The 16,413-nt window shown below is 43.7% G+C and overlaps 2 protein-coding genes across 2 annotated transcripts; both read left to right on the forward strand.

The window, feature by feature from the left end:
- The first annotated feature begins 419 nt into the window (after positions 1-419).
- On the forward strand, positions 420-2,038 carry rpl22l1 (ribosomal protein L22-like 1). Its single transcript, XM_069666903.1, has 4 exons — positions 420-466; positions 1,183-1,296; positions 1,516-1,637; positions 1,857-2,038. Exons 1-4 carry the CDS (start codon positions 458-460, stop codon positions 1,999-2,001), a joined length of 390 nt encoding a protein of 129 aa, XP_069523004.1. The 5' UTR covers positions 420-457; the 3' UTR covers positions 2,002-2,038.
- A 6,215-nt stretch (positions 2,039-8,253) lies between these two features.
- On the forward strand, positions 8,254-13,729 carry slc7a14b (solute carrier family 7 member 14b). Its single transcript, XM_069666886.1, has 7 exons — positions 8,254-8,554; positions 9,108-9,344; positions 9,599-9,816; positions 9,933-10,079; positions 11,276-11,484; positions 11,561-12,345; positions 13,335-13,729. Exons 1-7 carry the CDS (start codon positions 8,254-8,256, stop codon positions 13,727-13,729), a joined length of 2,292 nt encoding a protein of 763 aa, XP_069522987.1.
- Positions 13,730-16,413: the final 2,684 nt, after the last annotated feature.

Below are 16,413 nucleotides of genomic sequence, written 5' to 3' on the forward strand. Positions count from 1 at the left end.
TGTGACTGTGTTCATAGAAATGCAGCTGGGTGAACAGGGCAGGGCTGAGGCCCAGAGAGGTGTAGGTGTGTGTGTGTCTGTGTGTGAATGATTGACCAGGCTCAGCAGGTTTATTATCAGGGTGTGTTAGAGCCGTAGTTCACCTTTGGACTTGCCATTTAACTCAGCTGCTTAAACAAGAAAAACTCAAACTGTAAAGTTATTAGTTTAGAAAAAACGGAATGAAATTTGAATGAAACTGTACGCTAACACATAAAATAAAGCTAAGAAATACCTTCAACATTTTTTGCTATACTAAAGGTCCACAGGTCGCAGCCTTTTCCAAATTCATGCATGGAAATGTTTATTTCAGCTCTGAGAGTCGGTTTACCGTATTTGGTAAGGGCGTTCCACGCGGCACAAGTCACGTCACTGCTGCGTCACCTCCGGTTCTCCCTTTCCCCTCCGATCTCTTAACATGGCGCCGGTAAGTTAAGCAACTCCTCAGCAATTATCGCCATTTATTGTTAGTTTCTTGGTTTTTTTTGCTTATCCTGTTCACTATTCACGAAACAAAGTAATGCTTTGATCGTAATGAATGCACCAGAAGCATTTAGTGGGTTTGTATGGAAGCAGAGCAAGAAGATAGCAGAGTTAGCATTAGCTAGTGGCAGTCTTGACGTGTGCTCACACGTGTTCCATTCATTAGCACTTGACGGGAGGCGGATCTCCATAGAATAAATGGTGTTTTCTTTAAATCAGGGCTTTTCTCTAATTTTCTTTGGTGACCTAGATGTGTTTATCAGTCTATATGTATTATAAGGCCCACTAGTCAGTTCGGCATGACTTTAATACAAGCTTTCCTCATAGATTGTCAGTGAAGTAGAAATTAAATCGTCAGCAGACGTCTTCCAAAGTATCTGGCATGTTCTGCCTCTCAGTGCCATTAACCAGAATTTAAAACATCTGATCTGTAATAAAGAAAATGCTACTTCTCCACTAACTGAAGGTACAAATGATTTATAGTGCTCACCTTTATGTAATAAATGCCAATTGTAATCCAAATATTACAATTAACAAGCCACTCTTCTGGCTTTTAAAATTAAGATGGTGACAAAGAAGATAACCATGAAGTTAATTAGATTGCATTTACATATTAAAGTGACAGCACATATCTTATGAATACCACCTTTGACCTCACAGATGAAACCGAAGAGGCCAGCTGTTGGCAAGAAGGCCAGAAAGGGAGCTTCATGGAAGTTCACCTTGGACCTGACCCACCCTGTGGAGGATGGGATCCTGGACTCTGCAAACTTTGTAAGTCTTACTGCATTACTGCCAGTTATTATTAAAGCCTTTGTGTGTTAGAAACTTTGCTCAGACACCATAACCATTTCTGTAATCAAACCATGATAAAGGGATAACTTAGTGATGTTTACAAGCAGCTAACGTCGTGTCTGGACTAGGGCTCCCTTCCCTAGCTCCTAATCGACTAGGGTTCTCTTCCCTAGTGCGTCATTGTGCTCTGTCCAACAGGAAACCTTCCTCAAAGAGAGGATCAAGGTCAATGGAAAGACGGGAAACCTGGGTAACACCGTCCAGGTCGGCCGCATGAAGAACAAGATCAACGTGTCGTCTGAGAAGCAGTTCTCCAAAAGGTGACACGTGGTGCAGCTTCAGAAGCAAACGAACCTGCTGACATTAAGATCTCGTTGAACTATTTTGTTGGAAATCAAAAGTCAAACTACTCAAAAAAAATACATAAAAATTACATTAAACTACCATTACCTGTGCACAAATTTTTACCCTAAATACATCTGGTTTTTATTGCACTATGACAAATTCAGGTACTAAACGACCCCCCCTCTCCCCATCAGGTATCTCAAGTACTTAACAAAGAAGTACCTGAAGAAGAACAACCTCCGTGACTGGTTGAGAGTGGTGGCGTCCGACAAGGAGACGTACGAGCTGCGTTACTTCCAGATCAGTCAGGACGACGAAGAGTCGGAGGCAGACGAGTAATCAGCTGTGTGTGTGTGCTGGGAGAATAAAGGTGGAAACAGAACTTTCCTGTGTTTTTGTTTTTATTTTTATTCACCCTCAAAAGTTAAAACTTTTTCTCCACCTTGCAAACCAAGCAATGTAAGTAGGTGGCACCACAAACTACAGTCTGTGTGTTTAACAGAATAAATATGCAACTTGCATTGCAACTTCTTTAAAAAGCTGCAGAGAAATCGGGTGTTTTTGGCCTTTTACAATCACAGAAACCAGCGCGAGATCCTGCAGGGAGTGACCGCTTGTATAATTAATGTAGTTACATGTCTGTCATTGCATATATAAAAATCTAAAATTGTTGCTATTAAAATATTTTTGTGAAAAAGGAGATACTAAAAATGCCAGTAACTTAAAAGAAAAACTCTGGATCAATCTATACATAATGCAGATGTTTTAATCAATATATTCAAACCTAACCGAACCAGTCAGACCTCATTACGAACCAGTTTGTGTTTCTAACAATTTATTGATTTTCATACTTTAATAACAAAAACAACAAATGGATGGGTGGCGCTGAATCAAAACATTGAACCATGTCCAAGGTTTCCGTCAAAGAATACTCCATGATCTGATAAATGAAGACATGTCACAAAGGCAGTAAATGGTCCTCATATCTTTTCAACATATCCCGTTTTCCTTTTCTTATCCACCGATCAGCCGTAACATTATGACCACTGACAGGTGAGGTGAGTAACTGATTATCTCGTTACAATGTCCCCTGTCAGTGTGTTTGATATTTTATTCAGCAAGTGAATGTTTTGTCCTTGAAGTTGATGTGTTGGAAGAAGGAAAAATGGGCAAGCGTAAGGATGTGAGAGTCAGACTGTGATGGCTCGACGACTGGGTCAGAGCATCTCCAAAACTGCAGCTCTTGTGGGGTGTTCCAGCTGCAGAGGTCAGGACCTACCAAAAGTTCTCCAAGTAAGGAATGGAAACTGTATTCCCTAATGGCAGTGGCCTCTTTCAGCTTGATAATGCTCCCTGCCACACTGCAGACATGGTTCAGGAATGGTTTGAGGAACAACGAGTTCAAGGTGTTGACTTGGCCTCCAGATTCCCCAGATCTCAATTCAGTCGAGCGTCTGTGGGATGTGCTGGACAAACAAGTCCGATCCATGGAGGCCCCACCTCACAACTGACAGGACTTAAAGGATCTGCTGCTCACGTCTTGGTGCCAGATACCTCAGCACACCCTCAGAGGTCTAGTGAAGTCCATTCCTCGACGGGTCAGGGCTATTTTGGCGGCTAAAGGTGGATCGACACAATATCAGGCAGATGGTCATAATGTTATGGCTGATCAGTGTATATGTCACTTTCTCTAAAGGGAAAGTTGTTAGCATTTGCTTAACCCAATGTGTAGTACTTTGTTAGCCTATTCCCAATATACTGATATATTGATCTTTTGGCGTTAAGGAGACACATATCCATATTCATCTGATTTACCCAACCTGTATGATCACTCAGCTGCCAGAACCAACCCTCTGTATTAAGTCCTTTCTTCATGTCATAACCAGTTTTGTTGTAAAAGCACATTTATCTAAAAGTATGTTAATTTTTCAGGCTGCAGTTTGAAGTGATGGGTAGTTACATTGTTTCTTAATGAGACATGCTTCAGTCTATATCAATGAGGGAAACGCATAAGCAAGTGTAAGTATGATACCTTTAAGATAAGACTGCTTTAGCTCACTTGGTGGACACAGTCAGTAGGCAGTAGACTAATTGCACACTAGGTGGTGCTAGAGATACTTTAAACCACCACACCTGCATGTTGAGATCGTGAACTGCGTCAGTCAGACCAAACTGATGCAGTTAAAAAGGTCTTTAGGTTTAAAGTACGAGTGGATATATCAGCCTCCTAGTCCTACAAACACCAACAGTTTTTTTTCATGTCAAATTAAGCTGGTGGCAGTAAAATGCTGACTGCACTCAAACGTAAATTGTTAATAAGAAGTTTGTTTTTTAAGAACTGCTGATTCATCGAGCTCTGTCTATAAATGCTCTCTCTCCCGTTTATCTCCCGTTTTAGAGAATAAATCAATAGCGAGTGTAAATAAGACACCGTTAGCCAGCCCGATAGTACAATAATTGAAACGATATTAATAGTTTTCACGTAACAATATCGAGAAGTCAGTTAAATGTAAAGAAATGACTAAAACGCTTACACCGGAAGTGTCTCCCCGATTTTATTTTGTAATGTGTTGCGTGCATTTCCGGTCCTGACAGCGGCGCGGTACATACAACCACTGACGAATGTTTGACATCAGCCAAGTGAAAAGTCACAAACCGTCTGAATGAACTGTCGAATTTTTCCTGTTCTAATTATTGATAATTTTATAAAAAAATCTATTTTCTATTTATTTTATTTCCTTCATCTTTTTTTATTATTATTATTATTTCAGCATCCTTTGCACTCCTCATCATTGCACTATTGTCTCTCGTAGCATGTACATATTAGTTTAGTGTTAAATATTTAATGTTTAATAGGCTGGGAGTTTTTAGTTTAATATTTAATGTTTAATGCTTGTACATAGAGAACCGGAGTCAAATTCCTTGTATGTGTACATACCTGGCCAATAAAGCTGATTCTAAAATTCATCTGAAATAGTTGGGACGTAGAGAGATGACAGAAACACTGAACACAATAACCAAAGGTCCATCTCCCTCCTGTTCTGTGCTTCTGTCCTCTACAAACGGCGTCAGGCTGCCAGCAAAAACCTTTATTCTCTTAAACAGAAAGGGATGTTCTGCTCCTGATCTCTCTCTCTCTCTGTGTGTGTGTGTGTGTGTGTGTGTGTGTGTGTGTGTGTGTGTGTGTGTCTGGATTCACTCCCACTTGCTCATCTGTTGCGTATAAAGCACGCAGCCTCAGGAATGCATCCACCTTCAGATGCTCTGCAGTCAGCGCACACACACAGACACTTAAGATTCATACGTTTAAAAAGCAAACAGAAAAATTGAGAATTAAATAAGGGGAGAGATAATGAAGTAAAATGAAAAGTAGTGATGTTTTACAGCTTTTTACCTCTACTTAAGACGTAGAGGTAGATGTACAACTACTACCTCTTGTACGCATAAGCAGCCTGTTTCACGGCCATGTCAGGTTTATTTCATCATCCTTAGCACGGCTCACCAGTGCTCCACTGCCTTATTGTCTGACTGCCTTCGAGTGCAGCTGTTGTTTCATATTTATATAGAATAGATGTTTATTGCCGTTAGCACAGGTACAGGTGTGTATAGAAGAGCGGCAAAATAAATCAACTTGTAAACACAAGAAGTATACACTAAAAATAAACACTTTCTACACATATAAAAGGAGACAGTAAATAAGTATATGCTCTCTTACCCGGGAAAACTTTGCACATCTGTTATTGCTTATTTGTTCATCAGTTACAGTTGACTTTTGCCATGTTTAACTGGGGTTATTGGAGTTTAAGATAACACAGGTAACAATAAGAAAATCCAATAAAAAAGAAGCTAAAGGTCTGCTTTCTGCTGTTTTTAGACCGGCCTGTTACCACGCCTGCAGCTAACACTGTCATCTGACTCTGTGGATCAGATTACCAGCGGATAACAGCAACAATACGACACATACATACAGCCACCAACCATCCTCCAGAAGCTTTAATGTGTTTGACTGACAGGAGGAACACTTCAGCAGCTCTGGGTCGCAGCATGTTGGAAAGGCAAAATGATGAGTGATTCCCAACACATAGGCTCATGTACCACAGGGGGAACTTCCACTGATGCTCAGAGGGAGATTCCGAAGCCGACAGGAAATCAAAAAATGTAATAAATCAGCTGTAACACATAAACACAGATTACAATCACATAGGAGTGTATAAAAGTAGTTAACAAGAGAGAATGAAGTCCAAACAGTCTGCATGTTCTCCCCGTGCATGTGTGGGTTCCCTCCAGCTTCCTCCCACAGTCCATGCTCGCTAGCTTCATTGACTCTAGATTGCCCGAAGGTGTCAATGTGAGCGAGAACGGTTGTCTCTGTGTGTCAGCCCTGTGATTGACAACCTGTCCAGGTGTAACCCCGCCTCTCGCCCAATGAAAGCTGGGATAGGCTCCAGCCCTCCCGCGACACTGAACAGATTAAGTGGTATAGATGATGGAAGGTTATTAAGATTAATTTCAACCCTTAGAAAAAGAGGATAAAACTCTGCAGGTAGAATAGAAAAAATGAGATAACACACACACACACACACACACACACACACACACACACACACACACCTGTTGAGTTCCCAGCTCTGCATACAAAGTAAAGAAACGTCACCGGTGACAGCTGCAGCTCAAACTAAGCCGCTTCTGTCCCTCCTCCTATGAATGAATGATGGCAGACACACATACACACACACACACACACACCTGGTCAGCCTCAGGTGTTGAATAATGTATCAGGCTGATCACATGGGGTCAGGTCTGAATGATTAACTCTGCCGTCTCCTCTCGTCAGAGTTTCCTGCAGGGCTGCAGAGGACGTGGACTCAACCTGACGCAGGAAAACACGCAGCAGGTGAGTGTTTACCTGTCTGCTCAGGTGTGTGTCTTTTACCTGCATGTTGTGTGTTTTATCAGCATTTCTATTACAAGTTGGAAAGTTTCTTTGCTTGTCTTCCTCTTGAATCCAACCTGTTGCTGTTGATGGAGCTGTTAAAGTTCAGGTGTTTGATCAAAGTGTGAAGCAGTTATTTCAGGTGTTTCGACGCTGGTTCAAGTCTGTAAACGTTCCTGTTTGAGCTTCACGGTCGAACCTTTCCGCTGTGACATCAGATCTTTTGGTCATCATTAATGTTTCAGAGAGGGAGTCTCGCTCTAGTGAGTGAGGAGAACAGCTGATGGTGTTCCATGATCCACTGCAGGCCACCTGCATGATATCAGCCTTAGTTAAACAATCAGGTGTTGATGAAAGATGATTGTTGATTTATTGATCCATAGACTTGATTGCTTAAGGCATGGAGAAGAGTTCAGCCTGCTTTGTTTGATTTCTCCAGGTCTCGAGATTTCGGCCTCCACCCTGATGAAATGGAGGTTAATGGAATTTAGTCAAAGCTTTCGGATATGTGTCTTTCTTTCATCTGTAAAACTGATGTCTGGAAATAATGTCTGTCACTTCATGTCCAAACACATTTTTTATCAACAGATGATGATGATGAAGACGATATCGATCACACCTTTTATCTCCTTTACGTGGACTTCTTTGTTAAGCTGATCAAGTCGAGCATTTAATGAATCCTTCGCTACATTTCAAAGACAAATATGTCAGTTTTCAGTCCCATTTGTTTTTGTAACTGTTGCAGTTACTTTTGCTAATCGTATCCACAGGGCGGCCATTTTCCTCTGACATCACGCTCAGGGTGGGAAGCCCAAATGCTGTTTTGCTGCTGTGTTCCAGAGAGCAAGCGTTGTTATTGGAAGTAACCTGACATCCATCCATTCATCATTTATATCGCTTAACACCTACGGTCAGAGTCCCCAGTGAACCTAACGAGCATGTCTGTGGACTGTGGGAGGAAGCCGGAGTACCCGGAGGGAACCCACGCATGCACGTGGAGAACATGCAGACTCCACACAGAAAGGCCCACTACGTCTGAACCGGGAATCAAACCAGGAACCTTCCAGCTGTGAGGCGACAGCACTCGTAATCTGACGAATAAATAATTGCCATTTCCCAGTTTCCTGATTGAGCGGCAAAGGATAGTCTAGTCGGGAAGGTTGACATATTTCAAGGGTAAAACAACATATTAGCTACTTTTATACAACAGCTAATGTTAGCATTCAACCACTACCTGGCTAACTATTACCATTTGATGATGTTACAGGTAAGGAAAGGTGTAAAATCTTAGCTAATGGTAATGTAAGCCAGCTAATATTACTATTGTTTATAATACTGGTTCACAGCAGTATGACATTATCACAGCACCAACCAGAGTGTTACGTCAGAGGAAAATGGCCGCCATGTGAACTAGGTGAATGTAATTGGACACTTTGATACGTGTCAGTGATCCTTTAACTATGTATTGATCTGAAAACTTCTTCCATCTGTTCTTTCACAGTCGATGTCTCTTTGAATCTGTGGGTGCTGAAGAATAAAGCTAACGAAGAAGAAAGAGGACGAGCCTCATGATGACAGTGAAAGAATGATAGAGGGAGTATCAGAGAAAAGCTAGAAGGAGTTACAAACACACACACAGGTGACAGACAGGTGCAGTGATGGCGGCGTGGCTGGGCCGGCTGTCTCTGGGCGACGCCTGGTACAACATGTACTCTCGCCTCCTGAGGACCAAACCTATGGGCTCCATGGCCCAGAGCTCGGACGACCTCACCGAGCTCGCAGAGGGGTCACATGTTGGGCTCGCCAAAGTCCTGACCACAGTGGACCTGGTGTCGCTCGGGGTGGGAAGCTGCGTCGGGACTGGGATGTACGTGGTCGCCGGGCTGGTTGCGAAGGCGATGGCTGGGCCTGGAGTCATCCTGTCTTTTATTATTGCAGCGATGGCGTCCATACTGTCAGGTGAGAGATCATTGTTCAACCAGAGCTGCTAAGTAAGTAGGTTATTCACTTAAAGAGGGGGTGTTATGCTGTTTCACATTTTCACACATATATATATAATGTTACAATGTTGGATGTTCATACTAAACGTGGGTGAAGCTTCAAATCTGTCGGTAAAAGTATGATGGAGTAATCCCCTGCTAAAAAAGCCTGCAGGCTGATGTGAACGCCGGGTTTCAGACAGTTTTTTCTACACGCTGCACTTTGTGTTGTCACAAAGTGGAGGAACTCTATGTTTGGGCATCTGCCCAAGACACAACAGAACTTCCTGTCCCTGGCACAGTTCAAGGACACGCCCCCCCCAGCACTCCACCACAGCTGGCCAATCAAAAAAGCAGTCTTGTAGGGGCGGGGTTTCTTAAAGAGACAGAGCTGACTGAGTCGTTTCAGGCACAGGCTGTATAAGAAAACTGAAAATAACAGTTTGTATGTTCAAGCATTGTTTTTTCAAATAACGTTAAACACAGTCTACCTTCGTCTTACAATTTCACGCTTTTTGTCTCTTATTCTGAAGGTGTGTGCTACGCAGAGTTTGGTGTCAGGGTTCCAAAGACGACCGGCTCGGCGTACACCTACAGCTACGTGACAGTCGGGGAGTTTGTGGCGTTTTTCATTGGCTGGAATCTGATCCTGGAGTATCTGATCGGCACAGCGGCGGGGGCATCGGCTCTCAGCAGCATGTTCGACTCTCTGGCCAATCACAGCATTAGTAACTACATGATAACACACCTGGGCACACTCAGAGGACTCGGTCAGTACCATCTGTACGTGTGTCATTTATCAGCGCATGTAACTCATTTAACCTAAATACAGTTGTTGTTCCTGACTCCAGCGCTCGATGCGGTTGAGTTTATACACTTGTGGTGTAGAATCCCAGAGAGCCAGTCAAAGTTACAACAGAAGCCATTCCTCAATCCTTTCTCATACGTATAAATACTTACTTACTCGTCCTCAAATCTGTCAAACCTTTTTGTTTAAAAGCTGCTGGGTCTCTGTTTGTCTCAGGTAAAGGGGAGGACACGTACCCTGACCTGCTCGCCCTGTTTATCGCCCTGCTGGTCACAGTGGTCATTGCTCTCGGCGTGCGTAACTCCGTGGGCTTCAACAATATCCTCAATGTGGTCAACCTGGTGGTCTGGGTCTTCATGGTCATCGCAGGACTCTTCTTCCTCTCCGCCAGCAACTGGGAGAGCGGACAGTTCCTGCCTTATGGCTGGTCTGGGGTGAGACATAGAAACCGTTTTGTTGCATGAGTTTAACTAACCTGAAAGTCTTGATGTAAGAAATAAAAGATGAATTAGTTAAATATAATCACCGAAACTAAAATCTTGTTGGTCAGGTGATGCAGGGGGCAGCGACTTGCTTCTACGCCTTCATCGGCTTTGACATCATCGCAACGACAGGGGAGGAGGCGAAGAACCCAAACACCTCCATCCCATACGCCATCACCGCCTCGCTGGTCACCTGCCTCACTGCCTATGTGTCGGTCAGTACACTGTGTTGTGCATGATTGATTGTAACACTAAGGACTATTTTGCTGAACTTTTTCTATCCTCAAGGCACCTGGAATGTGATAACGGATATAGCTTATTTCTATATTTTTTGAGTGAAGCTTCACTTAAACGATTTGAATCAGTATTGCAAGATGTAAATAAATGTCTGAAACGTCAGCAGAATTGCGTCATTCAGAGCTTCCTTCAGACTCTTGCACTGGGATGAGGTATTTCCTGTAATCTCGACCCTGTTTTAATCAAACAACAGCACAGTCCATGTCCAGTCCAGTGGTATTGTACTGCTTTATTTATTATTTATATATGGTAAATGAATAAAACGTCATCACACTAACACTAACAGTGTTCAATGGTTCCAAGTCAGGTCCTCTTAAAATTAGTGCTGGTGTCCCACAAGGTTCCATTCTCGGTCCTCTTTCATTTAGCATCCATATAAACAATATCATCCCTACCAACCACACCAGAAATGTACATGTCTATGCAGATGACACTATTTAATACAATGAGACTTTCTGTTGAAGTAGAGGAAAAGAAAAGAGTAAAATGCTCTTTTGAAACCAGTACCAACAAAAAAAGTATTCAACTAGTTTGTTGAAACTATGGAGCTGATTTTCAACGATTGACTGTATATAAAGACGGACGACGTGTCTCCATCTGCTCTCATTGTACAAAATGGAAGCCAAAATACCCGTGTGTCGTCTTGCGATCGTGCACGTCGGCCTTTTAATCAGCAGAACAGCTTCTTGTGTTGGTCTGAAGCAGGCGTTCACAGATAAGGAAACTTCAATGACTGTAGTGATTGTTTTAGTTATGTCTCCTAACGCCTCTGCTCTGCTAATCCCGAACAGATCGACTGCAGGAGCCTGATTTGTTAACAGAGCTGTCAATCATGAGGTCACACCCCCTTTTTATAGCATCAAATAACTAATTAAAAGTAAACTGGTCAGAAAAATGAACACTTGGACATAAATCAGCATGATAAGAACTAACTATAATGACAGAAACCATGTTTATAGTTTGACTCATGTCCCATCTGTTAACATGGAGGAGGCGGGCTTTATGACCTATACTGCAGCCAGTCAGCAGGGGGCGACAGAGAAGGTTTTTATCTCTCTCATCTTTTTATACAGTATACAATATATCCACCTCCCTCCACCTGTCCTCTCTTCAGGTGAGTGTGATCTTGACTCTCATGGTTCCCTACAACCTGATCGACGGCTCGGCTCCTCTCATGGAGATGTTTGCGGTGCACGGCTTCCTGTGGGGGAAATACACGGTGGCTGTTGGCTCCATAGCCGGACTCACCGTCTCTCTGCTCGGCTCGTTGTTCCCCATGCCCAGGGTCATCTACGCCATGGCCCGGGATGGACTGCTGTTCAGGTAAGAACACACACACTCACCCATGGTAGGACAATGAGTACGATTCCTGGCTAACTCTTTAATGTTGTGTCTGCAGGTTCTTGTCCCACGTGTCAGCGCTCACACACACTCCCACAGTGGCATGTGTGGTGTCGGGGAGCTTTGCGGCCCTCCTCGCTCTGCTGGTGAGCCTCAGGGACTTAATCGAGATGATGTCCATCGGCACTCTGCTCGCCTACACTCTGGTCAGCGTGTGTGTGCTATTACTGCGATACCAGCCTGACGAACAGACCGACACACACCAGTTTTCCTCCGAGGACGACGCGGAAGGCCTTAAGCACCAGGAAGATGGAGCGCTCCCCACCAAAGACGACCAGATGCTGATCGAAGGCTCAGACGGCGATGGCTCATCGTCGTACCACGCAGGCGGGACTGAAGGGGAAGGTGACGACTCTGACTTCCACACAGGCCACGCCTCTTTGCCAAAAAGGATCCTGGGAGGTCATTACTACACCCTGCGGCTGCGGCTGGGAATGCCAGATGCATCCGCCCGGCCCACCCCTGCCACTGGACGCATAGTGACCCGATGCACCCTCCTCCTCTTCTTCCTGTCCTTCCTCCTCTGGTCCACCGTCATATTTGGCGTTGAGCAGGGAGCAGGTGCGGGGGCGGTGTTTTCAGGCCTCATGGCCACACTCATGGCGGGGTCCTGGGTGAAGCTTTTAATCACGATAATACAGCAGCCAGAGAGTCGGAGGAGGCTGCCCTACATGGCGCCCTGCGTGCCATTCGTCCCTGCGGCGGCCATATTGGTCAACAGCTACCTCATGCTCAAGCTGTCTCCACTCACCTGGGCCAGGTTCACTGTCTGGTGCTTCATAGGTGAGAGGAATCATTCCTTACAGATTTCAGATTCAATTTTTGTGCTGGTTAATTTTACCCTGCAAGATGTTTTGTGCTTTAACACATTTCTGAAGTACTTTTCCTGATTGGTTAGATCAGCAACTCCTGTGTTCTGCATTGTTAAATGACTGTTTTTATTAATGGAGTCTGGTGGCTTTGAAGAGAGCGATGTAACGTCTGTTTCTGGTTAAAAAAACAAACATCTTAATGTTCAACAAAAAGGTCTCTGTAGGGATCCTTTCTGTAATGTTGTCAGACACAACAAGAACTTTTAGTGGACGCACTTTGACCAGGTGCATTTGCCCCAAAGGATTACATTACAGCCTGTTTCATGGCTGCCAGATGAAGCAATCTACTGCAGCAAGTCCAGAACTTTTTGGACCTGTTAATTGTTTGAACCCTAAAATGTGTCTCTAAAAAATGAGAAAAGGGCCCTGTTTTAAAAATACTGGATTCCCTTTGAAAGAGGCTCTACTGTACGTGTGTTTAGACATATGGTTTGAGTTACTTCAAGAGTTGCACAGGTGCATATTGGCTGTTCAGCCCTTTTAGTTCTGCCTGTTCATCAACTTCTTTTGTACACCATTAATGTTAGTGAAAATGTCAAACAGCTCATCTAATAGTTATTAGTCTATTTTATTCTCGTCCAAAGTGGTGGACTGATTAACCAGCAGTTGCTAACTTGGCTCAGAAACGTACACACAGCTTGTGCTGAGGAATAATTAAAAAAGGCAAAGCATTAATAGAAAGTAAAAAATAAGATATTGATTCGGAGGTTTTCCTCTTTGATTTTGTTGAGAAACGAGAAGATACTGTCCGTCCAGACTTTGATCTCTGTTAGATCTGCAGTTGGTTGACAGATGATGAAGAGAGGAAAGAGTTTCCTTCCTTCTGGAATCCATGACGGTGTTTAAACCTCTCCAGCTGGACAGGTTCGTGTCTAACAGTTACCGTCTGTCCGCCCTCAGGTCTGCTCATCTACGGCTGTTACGGCGTGTGGCACAGCACGCTGGAGCTGAACGCCCGCGAGCAGCAGGCGCACGCCAGCTCCTACCAGCGCTACGACGACCACCTCGATGACACCTTCTCCCCCGATGACAGCCTGTACCCCCAGGAACAGGACGAGAGACCCTACCAGGGCTGGTCGGCCCCGGAGGAGAGGGGGTATCCATACCAGCAGGAGAACCAGCACCAGGAGGACCAGTATGACAACCTGGATGGAGAGCAGCATCAGAGCCAGTATGAGGATAATGGGGACCAGTATGGGTACCAGTCTGGACCAGGAGGCCAGTATGCGAGCAGAGGAAGCAGGGCAAAAGGACGGACCAATCATGGCTTTGATGGGGAGGAAGAGGAAGACTGAAAAGAGGAAGTGCCCGAAACAAAGAACAGAGGAAAAAGACTTCTACATGAGACTCACCAAATTCCCTTGGCGGCCATTTTCCTCTGACATCACACTGAGGATAGGAAGCTCAGACAGTGTTATGATGTTGTACTTCTACTATTAGTCATTAGTCGTAGAAATGAAGGGAATCTGACAAACACAACTGAAGCAAAGCAAAATGTTTGATAACTCGTTAGCTTCTATTAGAATCAGCTAATGTTAGCATTCACGGTAAACTCCCAGCAAACATTACATTAACTGGAATCTTTCTCTATTGTATCATGTTACACTACCACATGGTGATATTAGCCGTCAGCAGCTTCCTAGCTAACAGTAATATTTGCTAGAGATTGGCTAAATGCTAACGCTAGCTGTTTTCTGACCTTAGCTAACAGTTTATCAATGATGTGGTTTCAGACACTCAAAATGTGAACGGCTAACAACCAGGAACTCAGCAGTATAGCAGCATTTAAGCTTCCCACCTTTAGCATGATGTCAGAGGAAAATGGCGGCTGTGTAAAAAGTCATATCACCCCTCCGTTTGTCAGAGTGAACACCTGGTTTGGATATCAGGGAGAAGGGTGGGGAGTGGGCACCTCTCCTGTCCTGACGGATGTGTTACTGAATGAAGGCTGCAGCAGCTGCTGGAGCACTTTCTCTCACCGTAACAGTGAATCTCCAACTTTTGTGCAGCTTTAATTTGCGTGAGACTCGGTGACGTTGTGACACAAGACTTTCCTCTGCAAAAGGGAAAATGTTGTGCTTCTCTCCTTCCCTCAAAATTGTTCAACTTCACACTTCAAATCAATAACAAGATTAAGCGTAAAAAGACAATATAACTATTCTAAATAGCCTGGGCCCCCTGAACTCTGATTGGCTGCCCCAGGTGCCACCCCAAAATCCCAAACTATGATTGGCTTTTTGACTTGTCAGAGGCGGGACTTACATGTTAATATCAACTATTTGAGCTGTGATGCAACAGGTTGCTAGTAGCTGTCTTTGCATATCAACAGGTGCTTTTCGACAGCAGGAACTTTCCCCAGGAATTAGGAACCTTTGAGGAACCAGGGTCTAAATTAAGTTCCGGGGTAATTGATTTACCCCCTGAAAGTCGCTGCTCGAGGGGTGGTACTTTCCAATTGTCCAGGAACTTTCAGGGCGGGGCCTGCAGTGCTGATTGTTTCTGATTGGTTGAGTACTCAATTTCACCTGCCATTTTAAAAGACTGCAAATTTAAAAGACTGGTTTTATGGCAACCTCTTTGTTGTATAGTCTTCATCTTCTTCTTACCGCCACCTACTGGACTGGTGGAGTAGTGCAGTTACTTTTATTGCTTCTCCATACATCATTGGCCAGATCTGCAAAATCTTCCCGGGACTTTAGGTCGCTGTGGAAACAAAGACAACAATGGAACTACAAGTTCCTGGAACGTTTGTTGAAAAGCACCTTCATGTCCTTTTGTTAGTACTTTAAATATCACTCTGGGCACACATGAGTCCTTCACAAATTAAGCTTTTACAGAGTTATATGTTAAAAAATATACACAGTGATATAACATCTTTTATTTAAGTCGATATGATTAGTGGAGATAGTAAGGGTGAATAAAAGCTACCCCTGCATTAGTCAGTGCCCCAGTTAGGCCACCCTAGTGAATAAAGTCTGGATCCACCCGTTTTATAGAATAACAAACCTCCGTGTAGCATTCCAGCTTTGGCTACGTCTTTAAATTCCTGCTCCTGTCAGTCTAACTAAACTCCCTGCATTTTATGGTCTAACGGGGAAAGCCCACCTCCAACATTGCAGCCCTGTGCACTGATCCCTTGGGATGCAGTGAAAGCCTAAGAAAGCTTTGCAGAGCTCGATGATGTCGCAGAGAACAAGAAATATCTGAACCTCTGGATCGAAGTAACCACCTCTGATAATCATGAGCCTCACCTGTGGTTTGACCTGTGGGTAGTGACCAATCCAATCTTTATTTATATAGCACATTTGAAAAAAGACAACAAGGTTTACCAAAGTGCTGCACAGTGAAATTAAATGGCAGAAATAAAACACAGTAAAATACATAAAACATAAAAGCACAGACTATACATGCAGTGATAAGAATAAACCGACACAGAAAGACAGAGACCACACAACTCTCAGGCTGGTTTAAACACCAAAGAATAAAAGTAACTTTTAACAAGGTGAGGGCCTGGTTCATTCAGCCTGGTCTTAGGAACGACAGGAAGCAGCTGATCAGCAGACCTCAGAGACCTCGAGGGCTGCAGACATGCATGAGGTCTGAGATGTACTGAGGTGCTAGCCCACTTAAAGATTTAAAAACAAACGATAAAACCTTAAAATGAATCCTGAAAACGAGCGCTACTGTGATCATGACTTTTAGACATTCAGGACAGGGCACAGTGACCTATGGCAAGAATAGTAAATATGTGGTTAACACTTAAAGTAAAAAAAGTCAGTTACGTTCAATATATAACTTTTATAACTGGACTCTGAAAGAACTTGAATTTTTCTTTGAAAATTCTGTATTTCAAGTTGTTTTGTTTCTACTTCCTGTTTACGGCTTCTCTGAGTGTCTCCACGGCGGCTTTCCGGAGCCTTAAAAGTTTCCTTTGAGTTTGTTTTCCTGGTTTGAGTGAATGTTGTTTACAGTGAGGAGT

This window comes from Semicossyphus pulcher, unplaced genomic scaffold, assembly GCF_022749685.1.
Source record: "Semicossyphus pulcher isolate SPU_LCO1_2020_fin unplaced genomic scaffold, fSemPul1.0.p SCAF_18, whole genome shotgun sequence".
NCBI lineage: Eukaryota > Metazoa > Chordata > Actinopteri > Labriformes > Labridae > Semicossyphus > Semicossyphus pulcher.